This window comes from Orycteropus afer, unplaced genomic scaffold (assembly GCF_000298275.1).
Source record: "Orycteropus afer afer isolate SDZICR_OR568_19922 unplaced genomic scaffold, OryAfe1.0 scaffold00103, whole genome shotgun sequence".
Lineage (NCBI taxonomy): Eukaryota > Metazoa > Chordata > Mammalia > Tubulidentata > Orycteropodidae > Orycteropus > Orycteropus afer.
In genome coordinates, this window is record NW_006921690.1 from 7,395,562 (window position 1) to 7,414,160 (window position 18,599).

At 36.3% G+C, this 18,599-nt stretch overlaps 1 protein-coding gene across 1 annotated transcript in view; it reads right to left on the bottom strand.

Annotated features, from left to right (window-relative positions):
* ELP4 (elongator acetyltransferase complex subunit 4) overlaps positions 1–18,599 on the bottom strand; it is a 367,989-nt gene that overhangs the window by 229,161 nt on the left and 120,229 nt on the right. Inside the window, exons 6-7 of the mRNA XM_007943295.2 lie at positions 11,346–11,430; positions 676–864 (exon numbers count right to left, since the gene is read on the bottom strand). Of these exons, the coding sequence (XP_007941486.1) occupies positions 676–864; positions 11,346–11,430 (274 nt within the window). The remainder of the gene's footprint in view (positions 1–675; positions 865–11,345; positions 11,431–18,599) is intronic.

Here is an 18,599-nt window from a genome sequence, read left to right on the forward strand (position 1 = left end):
TACCACTTAGAAAACTAAAACAAAACTCAAAACCTGTCCTATAAAAGGAGATCATTCCAAATCAAACTGTTTTAGTGTGGGCATTAGAAAAGATGATTTCATTTTTTTTTTTGACTTTTAAATTATTTGATTCGCTACTGTAGATATTTTGATAAATTATTTCCATTACTGTGATATATACATATATATGTAAGTATATATACATATATTTACACACATTCTATTACCTGTAAAATAACCGTAAAAATGATGAAAATACTCCCAAACTTGTCCCTTGAACACTCTTAACAAAAAGACTTTTTTGGGCATTGTTGGAATCTTTCCTTGAGAGTGTAGCTTCTGGAGGATTATACATAGAACAGGATTATACATAGAAACAAAGAGAGAGTAAAGAGATTTGGCCTATTCAGATCAGCTTTATGGTCAATGAAAAAATACCACAGCAAAAATTACTTTTCTATCATAATGATCCTAGCAAGTCCACAAGAAATCTAAGAATAATAAAATCAGTAAAGCTAGACATACCATACATTTAGTGTATATTAAAAACATAAATGCACAAAAATTTGATAATCTATGCCATTTTCTTTTACTCTGGCATTTTAAGCATCTGAAATCTCTTACAGCCAAATGGTATATGAAAATAAGTGATCAGATTCACAAAGTATTTCTTACCTGGATAAGATGTGATGGCATTGTGATGATACAGGCTGAAAGAGAAGTTCGCAGGAGGCCACGGAGAACATAGAGGAACTTGGTGAGGCTGTGACTATTGTCACAGTTTTCTGTACAACAAATGTCGTCTCCCCACAAAGGTGAGCCAAGACTCTGAATGCCTATTCTTAAAATGTTTTTCTGTTTTTTCTAAAGGAAAGTGAGAGGGGTAAATATAGTAAGTTTTGTTAACTAATAGGATACCTGTTTTACTTTTATCTGTTAATTCTTGTTTTTATTTGTAACATCAAGGAGATGATGTCAGCAGACGTGGCAAAAAGTTTTACGTACTATTAATAATAAGCCAATAAAAAATAAATATTTTAGATGACAGAAGTATAAAAACTGTTTCTTTCTTTCTTTTTTTTTAAACATTTTCATTGTGTTTCAGGTGAAAGTTTACACAGCAAATTAGGGTTCCCTTAATAATTTTTAAGGAGCTCTGGTGGAGTACTGGTTAAAGCATTTGGCTGCAAACTAAAAGGTCTGCAGTTCGAATCCACCAGCTGCTCTGTAGAGAAAGATGAGGTGGTCTGCTTCCATAAAGATCTACAGCCTTGGAAACCTTCTGTGGCAGTTCTACTCTATCCTAAAGGGTCGCTATGATGTGGAATTGACTTGATGGCAGTGGTTTTAACAACTTTTATAGAAATTGTTCTGTGACATTGGTTAAAATTTTCACAATGTGTCAGCTTTCTCATTATTTTCATTCTGTTTTTTCCATTTATCTAGCTTCCCAGCCCTTCCCACCCCACCCCTTTACATTCTCATCTTTGCTTTAGGGTAAATGTTGATCATTTGTTCTCCTTAGTTGATTGTTTAAGGTAGCACATTACTCACAGGAAATACTGATTATTTTAGAAGCCAATCTATGATTTGGCTAAACGATGATCTCCGGAGATAGTTTCAGTTCCAAGCTCAAAGGGTATCTTAAGGCGATAGTCTCAGGGGTTCCTCTAGTCTCTATTGGTCCAGTAGATCTGGCCTTTCAATATTGGAATTTGAATTTTGTTCTACATTTTCCTCCCATTCTATCTGGGACCTTCTATTGTATCCTTGGTCAGAGTAGTCGGTAGTGGTAGCTGGGCACCATGTAGTTCTTCTGGTCTCTGGTTAGAAGAGGCTGTGGTTTGTGTGGGCTCTCAGTTCTGTGGACTAGCTTCTTGAGTCTTTGGTGTTTTTCATTCTCATTTGCTCCAAATGAGTAGAGACCAATAGCTGTAATTTAGATGGCATCTTGCAAACTTTACAGATCCCAGATGCTACTCACCAAATTAAGAATGTAGAACATTATCTTTATAAACTATATCAGTTGCCTAAGCTGTCCCATGTGACTATGGTCCTAAGAATTTTAACTTAGTAAACCAATCCTGTAAGTTGTTTGGATATGTCTAGGATATCTCCAGAACTATGCTCCCATGTGCTGATATATATGTGTCTGTGTGTATGTGTGTCTTCCAATACACATGTCAGGAGCTCTGGTAGCATGGTGCCTAAGGCACTTGACTGCTAACCAGAAGGCTGGTGTTCAAACCCACCAGCCACTCCTTGGAAGGAAGATGGGGCAATCTATTTCCATAGTGATACTGCCTCGGAAACCCAAGGAGGGGTAACTATGAATTGGGTCTGACTCGATGGCAAATAACAACAACAACATACACGTGTCATTATCTTCCTACTATACCATCCATTCTAGATCCTCTCACTCTCAGCCAGCACTTCTCCCAGCCAGGGTACTTGCCAAATGGAGTAACCAAACCTTAGTGCTCCTTCAACCATGAGCGTGGATCACTTTGAAAACAAAAGATTATATATGCATACACATCTACCTATATAATGCCATCCATGTTTTTTGGTTGTTATTACTGTTGTTGCAGAATTGTATATGTTATATATGTTTTCCAAAATGGTCCCTTTTTCTTGTATACTTTTTAGTGTCCTCATCAACCTTGGTCAAGTAGCGCAGACTTCACCCATAACTGGTATTGCCTTTCCCATTACCAAAAACGACAAGTGTTTACTACCTAGAAAGTAATTCTTCCTCCCTCCCCCTTCTTCCCTGCTAACTAGCACAGAACGCTGCTTTCAGTATATTTATCTATGGTAGTGAAATTATGTGTCAGCTTGGCGGGGCTGTAGTTTTGAGAGTCTAGGCAGCTGAAAGTAGTTATTCTCCATGATGAGACTGTAATCACCTCCATGGTAGAATCTCCTATGAGGAGCTAAGTAGTTGCCTTTGGGGTGTGGTCTGCTTCCAGAATATAAGGAGAAGCTTTGAGGAAGGTGTCTAGCTTTTCGCACCTCTGGATCCTGAATTTGACCGAGTCTTTATCTTAGTTGCCTGCTGATCTTGGGATTGTTCCTGAGCTTGAACCAGTGGTCTGCCATGTTGCCTGCTGATCTTGGGATTGCGCCACTCTATTTGCTGACCTTAGGTCCATCAGCCTCAGCAGCCAGCACCTGCATGAGTTACAAGAAGCCTCCATCTACAGTGGGCCTGGAAGAAGAGGCAGAACTGAATCCAAGTTGAGGGGCCTTCACTCAACACCTAGAGCCAGAACTCTGTATCTGGACTTCTAGCTTCCTAAACTGTAAGAGAATAAATTCCTGTTTGGTAAAGCCACCCATTTGTGGTATTTCTGTGATAGCAGCACTAGAGAACCAAGACAGTGTCTATTTTTTGACTTTTTAAATAGTGGCAGCAAACAATATTAGTCCTTTTCTTATTGATTTAGTTCACTCAGCATAATGTCTTCCAGATTCATCCATGTTATATTTCACAGACTCCTCTTTCCTTATTCTTTACCATTAGGTAGTATTCCATTGTATGTAGGTCCCAAAACGTTCATCCATTCATCCACTGATGGGCACTTAAGTTGTTTCCATCTTTGGGCTATTGTGAATCATACTGCAATGGACATAGGTGTGTATACATCTATTTGTGTCACTGCTCATGTATCTCTTGGATATATACCTAGGAGTAGGATTGCTAGATCATAGGTATTTCTATTTTTAGATTTTTTAGGCTGTACTATATCATTTTCTGTTCTACCATTTTATAATCCCATCAGCAACATATAAGAGTTCCAGTCTCCCTACAACCTTGCTGGCTTATGTTGTTTTCTGTTTTTTGAACCACTGCCATTTTTGCAGGGGTGAGATGGTATCTCACTGTAGTTGTGATGTGCATCTTTCTCATGGTTAATGAATACAAGCATATTTTCATGTATTTGTTGGCCAGCTGAATGTCCTTTTGGGTGAAGTATCTATTCATGTCCTTTGCCCATGTTATGACTGGATTATCATTTTGTTGTTGAGTTGTTGAAATTTTCTATCTACTTCAAAGATTAGACTCTTGTTAGATATGTCATTGCCAAAGGTTTCTTTTTTAAGTCTATAGGTTCTCTTTTTATTCTTTTGGTAAAGTCTTTTGGTGAGTATAAGTATTTAATTTTAAGGGTCACTCAGTCATTTAATTTATCTTCTGTCATAAATGGATTTTTAGTTGTGTTTGCTAGGCTATTTATGCTACAAATTAGGTCCTATAGTTTGTCCTTATGTTAACTTCCAGGTAGTTTATAGTTTTAGCTTTAATATTTATGTCTTTGATTCATTTTGAGTTAGTTTTTGTGCAGGGTGGGAGGTATGGATCCTTTTTCTTTCTTTTCTTTTTGCAAATGGATATCCAGTTTTGCTAGCACCATTTGTTAAAGAGACTGTTTCTTCCCCATTGAATGGATTCCAACCCTTTGTTGAAGATCAGCTGCCCATAATGGATGGACTTATTTTGGGTTCTCAATTCTATTCTATCGGTCTATGTGTCTATCATTGAACCAGTCAGTACCAGGCTGTTTTGATTACTGTGGTATAGCAAGTTTTGAGACTCAGAAGTGTGAGGCCTCCTACCTTCTTCTTCAATATTGGTTTAGCTTTTAGGCCCTTATCATATAAAATGGGAGCTCTGGTAGCATAGTGGCTAAAGCACTTGACTGCTAACCAGAAGGCTGGCGGTTCAAACCCACCAGCCACTCCTCGGAAGGAAGGTTGGGCAATCCTACTTCCGTAGTGATACTGCCTCGGAAACCCAAGGAGGGGTCGCTATGAGTCGGGGCCGACTCAACGGCACATAACAACAACAACAACAACAACCATATAAAGTTGGAGATTAGATTTTTCACTTCATTAAAGAATATTGCTAGGATTTGGATCAAGGCTGCATTATATCTATAGATGGCTTTGGGTAGCACTGAGATTTTCACAATGATAAGTCTTCCGATCCATGAACATGGAATGCTTTTCCATTTACATGAGTTTGTTTTGGTTTTGTGCAGTACTGTTTAATAGTTTTCTTTGTATAAGTATTTTACAACTCTGGTTAAGTTTATTCATAGGTATTTTATCCTTTTTGGGGCTACTGTATATGGCACTGTTTTCTTAATTTCCTTTTCAGAGTTCTCCTTATTAGTGTAGAGGAACCCAAATGATTTTTGTGTGTTGGTCTTACACCTTGCCATTTTGCCAAATCCTTCCATTAGTTCCAGTGACTTTATGTGGAGTCTCTGGGATTTTATGTATAGTATAATGTCATTTGTAAATAGGATAGTTTTACTTCTTTACAATTTGGATACCTTTTATTTCCCTTTCTTACCTATCACTCTGCCTGGGACTTCCAGTACACTATTATATAAAAGTGTCTTACTCCTGTTCTCAAGGAAATGCTCTCATCTTTCTCCATTGAGAAATAATGTTGGATGTTGGTTTTGCATATGTGCTCTTAATTAGAATAAAGAATTTCCCTTCTATTCCTATTTTGCTTAGAGTATTTTATAAAGAAAAGGCGTTGGATCTTATCAAATGCTTTTTCCGCATCAATGATGTGACTCATTGCCTTTGTTTTATACAGGTGGTGAAGTACACTGAATAATTTTCTTATGTTGAACCATCCTTGCATCCCTAGGAGGAATCTCACTCGATCATGATGTATTATTTTTTTGATATGCTATTGAATTATGGTGGCTAGAATTTTGTTGATAAATTTTGTTTCTATATGCATGAAGGAACAGCCTCAATCTTTCAATTGTTTCTAAGTCAACAGCAGTGACTACAAAGAATTATGTTTGAGGCAATTAAAATAATATATAACAAATCACAGGCAACAATAAAGAAAATCTAAGCAAGAATGCTTAAAAACCATTAATAGCGACCCCTCCTTGGGTTTCCGAGGTGGTATCTCTACGGAAGTAGATCGCCCAATCTTCCTTTTGAGGAGTGGCTGGTGGGCTTGAACTGCCAGCCTTCTAGTTTGCAGTCAAATGCCTTAGGCACTATGCCACCAGAGCTCCCCAAAACCATTAATAGTATTGTATAATGTACAGTCCTTCAATAAAGTACAAATTGCTAAGATTTTCTCATTTAATTATATCTTGTCCATTGTACAATCATTTCAAACAAATTTAAAAATGTATAAGATTTGTGGTTTTGTATTTAATTTTTGCCTCTACTTTTTTTTTTCTTGGAGATTTTCTTATAATAATAATTTAAGTAAGTTCAATATTTTTTATAAAACTTAACAGGAGAAACTTCAGCCTACATGACCCTGAGACCAGAAGAACTAGATGATGTCTGGCTACTACTGTTAATCACTCAGAAAGGGAACAAAATAGGAGATCCTAGAGAGTTGACAAAACTCAAAATCATAAAAAGAGTCCAGGCTTACTAGTCTGATAGAGATTTCTGAAACACCTGAGACTATGGCCCCTTTGAGCCTGAAACTGAACTCACTTCCATGGCTTCCAGACAAACAATAGACAGGCATATAAGGTGAACATTTACACCAGGTAGGGTACACTCCTTAAAACACTCAACCACGGGAGATCAGAAGGGCAGTGTTTGCACAGGAATATAGCTCAGAGGGCAGGAATGCACAGGAAAGAAGGATACAGGGAAAAGGTAACCATAGGCAGAAAGTGGGAAGAGAGATGTTAGATTACGGGATTGCAATAAATGTCATGAAACAAAGTATGTATGCACTGTTGTATGGAAAATGAATTTGCTCTGTAAACTTTCATTCAAATCACAACTAAAAAAAAACTTAACAAGTGAACATTTGGAACTTGAGCTTACTGAATTAAGGTCATAATGATATATAGTAACTTTGTCTCTCATACTTTGGTCTCATTATCAGGAGGCACCAGTCCCTAGAGAAGGACATCATGCTTGGTAAAGTAGAGGGTCAACGAAAAAGAGGAAGAACCTCACAAAAAAAGAAGACTCCTTAAGAGATGGAATGACACAGTAGCTACAACAACGGGCTGAAACATAGCAACAACTGTGAGGATGGCACAGGACTGGGCAGTGTTTCGTTCTGTTGTGTATATAAGGTTGCTATGAGTTGGAAGACTTGATGGCACCTAACAACAACAACGTTTCTTGGTTAAAGGATATTTTAAAACCATAATAGAAATCGCAGTAAGTGTCTGAAAGACATGTTTATAATAAATTCTACCATTTTGATTATTATAACTGAACAAATATTTTGTAAATGCTTCCCTTAGTAATACAGCAGAACTACTGGGCAAAGGAAGAATATGAAAAAACAAAACAAAACAAAACAAAATCTGACATAAAAATAACTGAAACATCATTATCACAATTCTAATGGGAAAAAAAAAAAGATGTTCTTTCTTAAAGCAAAGATTTGTGTGCTATTTTAGATGTGAATTCTGAGAAAATGAGGTCCTAAAACATATCACTTACTGTTGCTATAAAATACTACTAATAAAATTTACTAACCATTAGTTATTGACCAACACAATATATCATATTTGTTGTTAGTATTGTGACAGTTAGTATTTGTGAAGCTGTATCAATAACTTTTTTGAGAACCAAAACCAAAAACCAAACTCACTGCTGTCGAGTTGTACCCGACCCATAGCTACCCCTCCTTGGGTTTCTGAGGCAGTTTATCTCTATGGAAACAGACTGACCAATCTTCCTTCCGAGGAGTGGCTGGTGGGTTTGAACCGTCAGCCTTTTGGTTAGCAGTCAAATGCCTTAGGCACTACTGAAGTAGTCATTAAACGAAAAGAGAAAAATCAAAACAGGCTTCTTTTCTGTTACTATTAATGTTGTGGGAGCTCTGCTAGCATAGTGCCTAAGACACTTGACTATATTATGATTACAATTTATAACAACCATCACTAAGGACTCTGTATGGTCTAGCATGGGAGGAGATTCACAAGGGGGGTGATACTATGAGTTTGCACATTGGGTGACACCAACCCTAGTGACATCACTGGAATAAGACAGAGACTTATAGCTTGGACTATAGTCTAAGTAGATGTGTCACTGTGGATAAAATACATATATTACCTAGGCTTTAGTTTTCTCGTTTCTAAAATAAAAGGATAGAACATGTTCTATGATTCTAGACAATTCTCCAAATCTATGAAGCAACATAATGGCCTGGATAAGATTATAATAATGAGATTATAGAAAAAGGAATTTAGATTAAGCATATTAGAAAAACATTTCTGACTCCAAGGATCTGAAACTCTCCCAAGGTCTAATTTATTTTTCTGGGTGTGTTAAGGTTACGATAGACAACCACTTGAGATGCCCCTAGAAGGTCTATAATTATTAATATTATTTTTTTAGTTCTGTATTACTTGAAAGAAATAAACTAATAAGATGTATAAAGCCCTGTTTAGAATTATAAATATGTTTCTGATGAATTAGCATAAGATATCTGTGAAATATGATCAGCGATTACTCTTTCCTTATTACTTAGAAACTTAGAATTTAGTAAAATGACTAAAATTAAAGGTTTATTTTATCATTCTTAACTTATACCATCAACTGTAATTTAGGTTACATTCTCAATTGAAAGAGAAATCTACAAAAAGGGGAGAAAAATGTATAAAATAAAAAAATCTAGATATAAGAATGAAATTGGAAGGTAAAAGGAGAGCAGTATCATATTGTCCCCTGTCAACTTGTCATAAATTAAAGGTCAGCTACATTTTAATCCACAGTCACTATCACTTAATATTACTGTATCAAAAGTATTTGCTAAAAGTTTATTTAAAAATGCTGTTAGGCAGTTTAGTGACTTTGACAGATACACTGCTAAATGCATACAGAATATAAAGATTAAACCAAGGCATGAATGAATGAAAAGACATTTAAATGTTTTAGGCACATAGCACATTGCAACATACTTGGAACATAATACTGCATCACAGGTATATTTTAAAATATATAATATATATAAAATATATAATATAAATAAAATTTAAAAATAGAACAGCAATTGCAAAAATAAAAGCTGAATCAGAAATTTCCGTGTCATTTGGACCATATATGTATCTGACCCTTTGCCATGTAATAATGTGGTGTACCATGTGGCACAAGAAGATTTAAAAAATAAAATTGTTGGGCAGCATACAATAAATAGTGAAATTTACTTCTATGAGAACATCTAAAATATTTAATCTAGTGTTGTAATTTATGTAATATCTACATTCACATTTCATTTTTACTGTCTATTTCTTAGGTATCTATAAATCACAACTTTCAATGAAATTATGATAGCAACTTATAAATGTCTCCATTCTAAATATCTATACAAATAAGCTATACTACTTTACTTACTACCAAGGTTAATCTTAAGTAGCATGTATTAATAGGAATATTGGGCAATGTACTTCTGTAGAGGAAAACCAAGGAGGGGTCGCTATGAATTGGAACTGACTTGAATTTTTTTTTAATGTTCCTTATAGTTTATTTCTATATGTAATTCTATCAACTAGTTTAGTTTATTTGAAAATGAAGTGACAGATAAAATAAGAAGAAATTTTCCTTTTACAAAGTAGTATTTATCTCAGTATCAGAAGATTATTTTGACTCAGGAACAGTAGTTTTTGAAGTAGTGTATGATAAATGCATTATTTGTGGTTTCCTGAATTTATCTATAGTTTCTGACACAGACATACAGAGTAGGTAATTTAGCAAGCAATACAATTTATATATATGGAAATTTATTAACTATATTTTAGGTCCAATAAAACTAGAAGTATATTGTTAAAATGACATTGGTGCAATTTAGTTTCATTTTAGTTTTTTAAGCACTCATGGTTTTCACCATAGACATGTCTATCTCGATCTTGTCCAATCTTTATGAAAGCTAATAGGGAAAGAATCTCTGGTTCAGTGAACCAAACCTGCTCTATCAATTTTAATTGCTTCTAAAAAATTGTTTACTGAAAATGGTGCCATTTTCATACCCAAATAAACAAGTAAGAAAACAAACATTTTATTCCATTTAAATAATTGCTAACTTACTAAGAGTTCTTAGGATGTGTCTGTATATGCGTGAGTATATGTTTATTCTTTGATATTGCCCTTGCTTTTTTGTATTCGGTATAATTTCTTGCTCTTAGAAGATGTATCATCATCCTGCAAGAGCAGCAGCTCTGCACAATGTACCACAGGAACTGTTATGACATGCCTGTTTCCATAGTTACCACAGCGAGTGGGGAGAGGTGTTTGTCAGGGACCAATTTACCTCTCCAGACAGGCACTTCCACCAAAGGGAAGACATAGTACCCACGGATCTTAGCTAGTGCCAAAAAATGGAGCAACAATGAGCAAAATAAAACTACTAAATACCGAAGGCCATCACAAACTGTGACATACATGAATAGCCATTTGCAAATAAATGTCTTTGCTTTACCACACACACACATAAGCATTTTCAACCTACTATTAAACTGATGATCAAAATAGATTTAAAATAATTTATTTTTTTCATGAAGAATATGCTAAATATAGCAGTAAAGTTTACAAGAATATTTTTAAATCTATGAAGTAAAAGCAGATGTAGCTGATAATGCCCTAAAAAAAGATTTTTTGACTTCTTTATCAACAAAAATCATGGTGTTCTGGCAATAATTTTGCTAAAATAATCTAAATGGAATACAAATCTTTAGCAGTTAAAGCAATTAAAATCACTGAGGAAGAATTCTGAAAGGCATAACATCTAGAAATAAAATTTATCTCATTTTTGTTTAAGTTAAACTAACTGGAACATCTTTAATAACGGGAATTTGGGGGAAGTTTTTAAAAATAAAGCTACAGGGAAATAGTTGTTATAAAACATTTTAACATAGGAAATAAAAATGTATCTTTTATTCAATTAAATAACTCAAAGCATAATGTAACAAGAAATAAAATCTTAAAACAATTAAGTCTTACTCAAGGTAATTTGAAATTAACTCCTGAATGACAGAAACACGAAAAGTTTAGACAGGAAAGTATAAATCTTGCTGATTCAAAAGTAATTTTGAAAATGGGGCCACATTTAAGTTTCAGGTGCTACAAATAAATATCTTAAAATAATTAATATTGACAATGAATGTGCTTATCTTATGTGAAGCCACTGAACACTTAACTAAAACTCTATATACACATTAATAGTAAACTAAGGCTGCCTGTGCTTTGCTGACTTAGGTCTTTTGTGCCCAGAAATAGATCGTTCACTGTTGATTATTCTAGGTCCTTTTGGGTTCACCCCTAAAGAGTATGACAACACTATATACATGATGTTAAAAAGCTTTGAAGGTGTTCAATACCTGGGGATTGGATCCATCAAATCCTTCCTCATAAATGATGCTCTGAATAAACTGAAGCAGTTTTAGGTAGCCATGGGTCAGAGAACTGTTGGTAAGAAATGGTTCAAATACGTAAATGGACTTAGTACACAGGAAATAAAAAATCTAAAGTAATATATTAAGTAAATAATTAGAAGGTACATACTTATTATTGAAATATAAAATTAGATGAGCCAAAACAGTCTTTAATAGTCCTAAAATATAAAGTTAATACATCCAGGGAATAAGTTACAAATACGTTATTATTAACTAGCTCAGTGTTCTTGACATCATGGGAAGATAAAAATCTGTGGAGATTGAGATGACTTAATTATGTCAGGCTCAGTTACCGCCAAGAAAATTAATGATTTAATGAAGCAACCTAAAAGATGAAACCACTATAGCTTTTCAGGAGTAATCATAGATAATTAACACATAGCTAATGAAGTGCTATGCCAACTACACCTGAATCAGTGTCCTGATCACCTGAGCTCATCTTCCATCAAAGTTTTAATTTTCTTACAACACATATAATAATAGTGATTTAAAAACTAGATCTTTTAAGATAATGAAGACATGAGTGTGATCTCCACAAAAGTCACTATTTATCCATTTCCTTTGTTAAAAAAAGACAATAAAATGTATGGATTGAAGAAGATTACCTAAACTATTTCCCACATGAATACTAGTATTGATGTAACTATTTAAAAATATTTTACAAATACTATGAAATATTTAAAAGAAAATGCAGCAAGAGTGAGGCAAATCTGCTTGACACTGAGTTTAAGGTTCTGCATAATGGAGCTGTTTACATTATGGGGACTGCAATCAGTGTCACGAAACAATATACATGAAGTGCTGGATGGTAAATGAATTTGCTCAGTAAACTTTAATTCAAATCACAATTAAAAAAAGATGCTGCATAATGGGCAACCTGTGTATTATGGCTGAACATTAAATATCATGATGTTAAGGTTTTGGAGCATAGATATTCCACAGATATTTTTATGCCTAATGCTGTAAATGCAATCACAGCTATTAAGAATATAAAAGTACTTGTTTAACTGTGATTCTAAGTACGGTAATCATATAGTCAGAAGAAATGCTCTAAAGAAAAATGAAATACAATTTGAAGCATACATTTAACATTAAAGAATATCAAAAGCTAGGAAATGTGGCAGACTATTTAATGCACAAAATCAATAGGTGGTTTAAAATTTGTACATCTCTGTAAACTTTATTGAACAGCCACAGCTAGCGCAAAGTACCTATCTAACAAAAACAAAAGAAGAAAACCAGAGAAAAGCATGCTATTCTATGAAAAACAAATATGGCTATAGATGATGAAAGATTTTAAAAGGCGCTTTGCTTATTTCTCATATGGTAACTTTATTTCTTCCCTCCCTTCCTTTTCCTTTCTTCCTCCCTGCCTTCTTCCCTTCATTTTCCTTCATTCTTCCCTCCCTCCCTTCCTCCTCTCATTCTTCTTTACCGTCTTTCTTCCCTCCCATCTTTCCTTCACTCCTTTCTTCCTTCCATAGCTTGTGTAACTAGATTTTCAATGAAACTATAGAGGATCACATGGGCAAATTTTCTGACTTTGATGAGTGAGGAAATGTGTCTTCAAGTAACAACATTCCTTACAGACTACGATGTGACTATTTTATGTCTTATCACATATTTGTCCTGACTAACTCAACTTTCACAACATCGTGTTGTTGTTCAAACATAGTAGATTCAATTCCTATATGGGTCAATAAACTTTGCACAGGTCCCAGATTATGAAATGAATTACAGTCAACCATTTGACAAATATCAGTATTACATTAAAGCAGGGCTACTCAGTGCTTAAGTCACTTGACCGCTAAACCAGAAGCCTGGCTGTTCAAACCCACCAACCACTCCTCGGAAGGAAGGTAGGGCAATCTACTTCCGTAAGTGATAGTGCCTCAGAAACCCAAGGAGGGGTCATTATGTGTCGGTACGACTCGATGGCACAAAACAACAACAACAACAACTCAAGATATGTCCAGTACATTATAATCTACCAATAATATATCTACTAAAGAACCATCATTATTTTATATATGTAATAAGTTTATAAAGCTTTTTCCCTCTGCTCAAAATTATTCAATAATAAAATCTGCCTTAAGTAAATAGTCTAGGGCTCTGGGGCGGTTTTTCACTTGGGGGTGGCTCTATTTTAAACCTGGGGCCCAAGGCAGGCAGGCCCAGAGGTGTTAGGAACAATTAAGGGAGACAAACTAGTCTGTCAGTTTGTAGTCCTGTGGTGGCTTGTGTGCTGCTGTGAGGCTGGAGGCTATGACACTGGTGTTGCAAAATGCCAGCAGGGTTACCCATGGTGGACAGGTTTCAGCAGAGCTTCCTGGCTAAGACAGACTCAGAAGAAGGAAGAGGCCATCCACTTCTCAAACAACTGGCCAGGTAAAACCTTATGTATAGCAGTGAAACACTGTCTGATGTATCATTGGAAAACTTTATGAATAGCCCTGAAACATTATCTGATATAGTGCTGGCAAATGAGCCCATCAGGTTGGAAGGCACTCAAAATTTGACTGGGGAAGAGCTAACTCTTCAGAGTAGAGACAACCTTAATGATATGGATAGAGTAAAGCTTTTGGGACCTCCACTCAACAGCACATAACAACAAGAACACAATTGGCTGATGCGGCACGACCCAAAATGAGCAGAAACAGATGCAAACATCCATTAACAATCGGAACATGGAATGTATGAAGTATGAATCTAGGAAAACTAGAAGTTGTCAAAAATGAAATGGAACACATAAAGATCAATATCCTAGGCATTAGTGAACTGAAACGGACTGATTTTGGCCATTTTGAATCAGACAACCACATGATCTACTATGCCCAGAATGACAAATTGAAGAAGAATCGTGTGGCATTCATTGTGACACAGACTGTTTCAAGATCTGTCCTAAAGTACCACACTGTCAGTGATAGGATAATATCCATACACCTACAAGGAAGACTAGCTAATATTACTATTATTCAAATCTATGCACCAATCACCAAAGTTAAAGATGAGGAAAATGAAGATTTCTACAACTTCTGCAGTCTGAAATTGACCAAACATGTAATCAAAATGTGTTGATGATCAACGGTGACTGAAGTACAAAAGTTGGAAACAAAGAGTTACCAGCAGTTGGAAAATATGCTCTTGGTGATAAAAATAACACTGGAGATTGTTTGATAGAATTTTGGAAGACCAATACATTATTAATTGTAAATACCTTTTTTCAACAACATAAATGATGGCTATACATGTGGGCTTCACTAGATGGAATACACAGGAATCAGATTGACTACATGCATGGCAAGAGGCGATGGAGATTTAGTATCTTTGGCCAAAACAAGGCCAGGAGCTGACTGTGGAACAGACCATCAAATGCTCATGTGCAAGTTCAATTAGAAGTTGAAGACAGTTAAAACAAGTCCATGACAGCCAAAATATGACTTTGATAATATCCCTCCTGAATTGAGAGACCATTTAAAGAATAGATTTGATACACTGAACACCAATGACCAAAAAACAGAGGAATTCTGGGATGACATCAAGAACATCATGAAGATTATGGATAACATTGAGAAGAATAGGAATTACAGAACACTTCATTGTACTCATGCAGAACCTGTACATAGACGAGGAGGCTGTCGTTCAAACAGAACAAGGGTATACTGCATGATTCAAAATCAAGAAGGGAGGGCAAGATGGCAGAATAGGCAGACAGATTGAACAGACCCTCTTCAACAAAGAAGAGGGGAACTAGTTAACACAGATACAGAAGATAATCCTGAAGCCCTGAGCTTTGAAGGGAATGATACTGAAGTGGACTAAACTCCAAATGGTAGAAGAACCTGTAAGAAAAATACAAAAAAGGAGATATACAGAGTTGTGGTCTGTCAGCAATCCTGATGGCATGGGCAGCTTGGATATTGCTGAGTGGTGTTACCAAAACCAAAAATCAAACTCACTACCACTGAATCGGATCCGACTCATAGAGACCCCTCCTTGGGTTTCCGAGGCAGTATCACTACCGAAGTAGATTGCCCAGTCTTCCTTCCAAGGAGCAACTGTTGGGTTTGAACTGCCAGCCTTTTGGTTAGCAGTCAAATGCCTTAGACACTATGCCATCAGAGCTCCTGAGTGGTGTTAGGACCTAAGAATTAACCTAAAAATCAGCCCTGCTAGCCAGAGGCTGCACAGAGAACTGCACTGGTAGCTGGTGAATAAAAGGGGAAGCAACAAAGAGGAAGGCACTCTGAGCTGTGGACTTCTGCCTGTCTGGAGGGTGCAGCCATTGTGAATATTTACAAGCGGTTCAACCATTTTGGATATTTAAAGCAACAGCGTTCTCCCAGATTCCAGGGACTTAAAAATACGCTCCACTTGCTGGGGACCGCAAGGGCATTCCGGACAAAAATGACTGGAAAGGTGCGATATTCCCTTTGTTGCTCTTATAACCCACCCCCTGTTGGTGAATGGAGGTGTGACTCTCCCTCACACCCACCCACCTTCTGGGTCGGCAGGAATTCCATCCTAGTCTGTGTGCTCAGACAGAACCTGGGTGCTCTGACCCACCAAATTTTTTTTTCCTTTTTTGTTTGTTTGTTTTTGTCTGTTTCATTATTATTATTATTATTTGTCCTTTTTATTATTCTTTATTCTTCCCTTCCCAGGTTCTAGCTTTCAGCTTTTTCTCTCTTCCCTTTGCCTGGTTCCTATTTTTTTCTTTCTCATGGTTAACTCCATTCCTTGTTGCATTTTTCCCACTTTTTTTCTTTTTATTCTCCTACTCTGCCTTTTTCTCTTATTGCCCTCACCCTAGATATTGCAGTTTTTTTTTTCTTTTTTGATGACTGTTCCTGTGTGTTTACATGGTGTGTTTTTTGTCCACTTGCTTTTACTGTTTTGATGGTTTTTCGATTGTTGTTATTGTCTAAGTAGAAGACAGCAACAGTGCCCATATGACACAACTACAACTGCACCACCTGCAGATTCACTTACTGAGTGAGAGCAACCACTTCCTTCTCCACCAACAGGCCAATGATAAACGACCACCAAGAAGAGCCTGACTCACTTTAGCTGCTCTTCACAAACAGTTAAGAGAGATCAAAATACAACGTCACAACGTCTCGGAGACAACAGACCATCACAGTCCACACAAAGAAGAAAATAACATGGTAGAAACGAGGGAGTAGGATTCAGACCGAGCACACACCCCTGAGTAAGCAGCAGCATTGGAACTTCCTGATAAGGAATTCAAAAGAATTATATTTAGGTATCTTCAAAGGATGAGAGACAGACCAAGGAAAACAAAGACAAAACCCTAGAAGAATTTTGGAAGAAAACAGAAGAACAAAACAACAAAATAAATGAAAAATTAGAAATGATACAAAATCTAAATTTTCGGAAATAGATAACACATAGAAAGGGTAAAGGAGTAGAAATGAATCAATGTAAGACAGAATTAATGAGACTGAAGACAAATACCTGAATACTTTTTTGGAAAGGATCAACAGAAAAAAGATCAAAACAAAATGAAGAAAGCCTAAGGTTCATGTGGGATACCATCAAAAGTAATAACTTACATGTAATTGGAATTCCAGAACAGGTAGAGGAAAAAAAAAAAAAAAAAACCTGAGAAAATTGTCCAAGATTTGTTGGAAGGGAACTTCCCTGATATGATGAAAGATGAGAATACAGCAATTCAGGAAGCCCAATGAACGACAAACAGTATAGATGCCAAAAGAAAATCACCAAGACATATTATCATCAAACTCATCAAAACCAAAGACAAAGAATCCTGAAAGCAGCATGGGGAAAAAAAAAGTTACTTACAAAGGACAACCAGTAAGAATAAGCTCTGATTTCTGAGCAGAAACCATGTAAGTGAGAAGGCAATGGGATAGTATATATAAAACCCCAAAAGAGAAAAATTTCCAACCAAGAATTATATACCTGGTAAAACTGTCCCTCAAATATGATGGTGAAATTAGGAGATTTCCAGATAAGCAGAAATTAAGGGAATTTGTTAAAACCAAACCAACCTTACAAGAGATACTAAAGGGAGTCCTTTGAACAGAGAACCAATAATAACAAATAACAGCCGACCATTAATTCACAAGATGACATAACCCAGAAAACAACACAGGTATGGAAGTATCCAAAGTAAAATAAACTTACAAGATTGTAAACAGGGAACCACATATAGCAATTGGCAAATAAGGACAACTACAAACCAGAAAAAGGGGGAAAATAATGTAGTCACAGAACTTCTAGATGGTGAGGAAATCAAGAGAGTTGTAAGATAGAATGGATTGTTCTAAACTCAGAGAAAATTATAAATGATAGGGTAATCTCAAAGAAAAATGATAAACCTTCACATCACAATAAAAAAGAGGACAAGCACAAATATTTAGCAAATATTAAAACAATAGCAACAAAGGAAATAACAACACGATTCATAAACATAACGAGCTCAGCACAGAAAATAATATGGAACAAAGAAACCAGCAATACCAGCAAAATACATAACAAAATGACAGCAACAAATTTATACTTCTCGATAATTACGCTGAGTGTCAATGGACTAAATTCACCACTCAAGAGAGTGGTAAGGGCAGGCAGAGAGGCCAGGCACCCAGATGTGGGAGGTGGGGGAGGAGCCAGGCCAAGACAGAGCCAAGGGATCCAGGAAAGGGGAGGGAGACAGGCCACACACCCAAGAGACAGGAATGGGGGGAAAAGCCAGGGATGATAGAGCTGTGGGATCCAGGCAAGCAGGGCATGGAGAGGTTTGGAACGCGAAGGAAGACAGCTTGTCTGTCAGTTTGTCACGCTGTGGTGGCATTTTGCTGTGAGGCTTGAGGCTGTGCCACCAGTGTCTCAAATGTCAGCAGTGGGGCACATGATGCACAGGTTACAACACAGCTTACAGATTGAGACAGACTAGGAAGAAGGAAGAGGTCATTCACATCTCAAAAGATTCACTAGAGAAAACCTTATGAATAGCAGAGAAACAATGTCTAATACATCACTGGGCAAGTTTATGAATAGCCCCGAAACACTGTCAGATAGAGCGTGGAGACCACCAGCCCCTTAGGTCAGTTGTTGTTGTTGTTGTTATTTGCCATCGAGTCGGCCCCGACTCATAGCGACCCCTCCTTGGGTTTCTGAGGCAGTTATCACTAC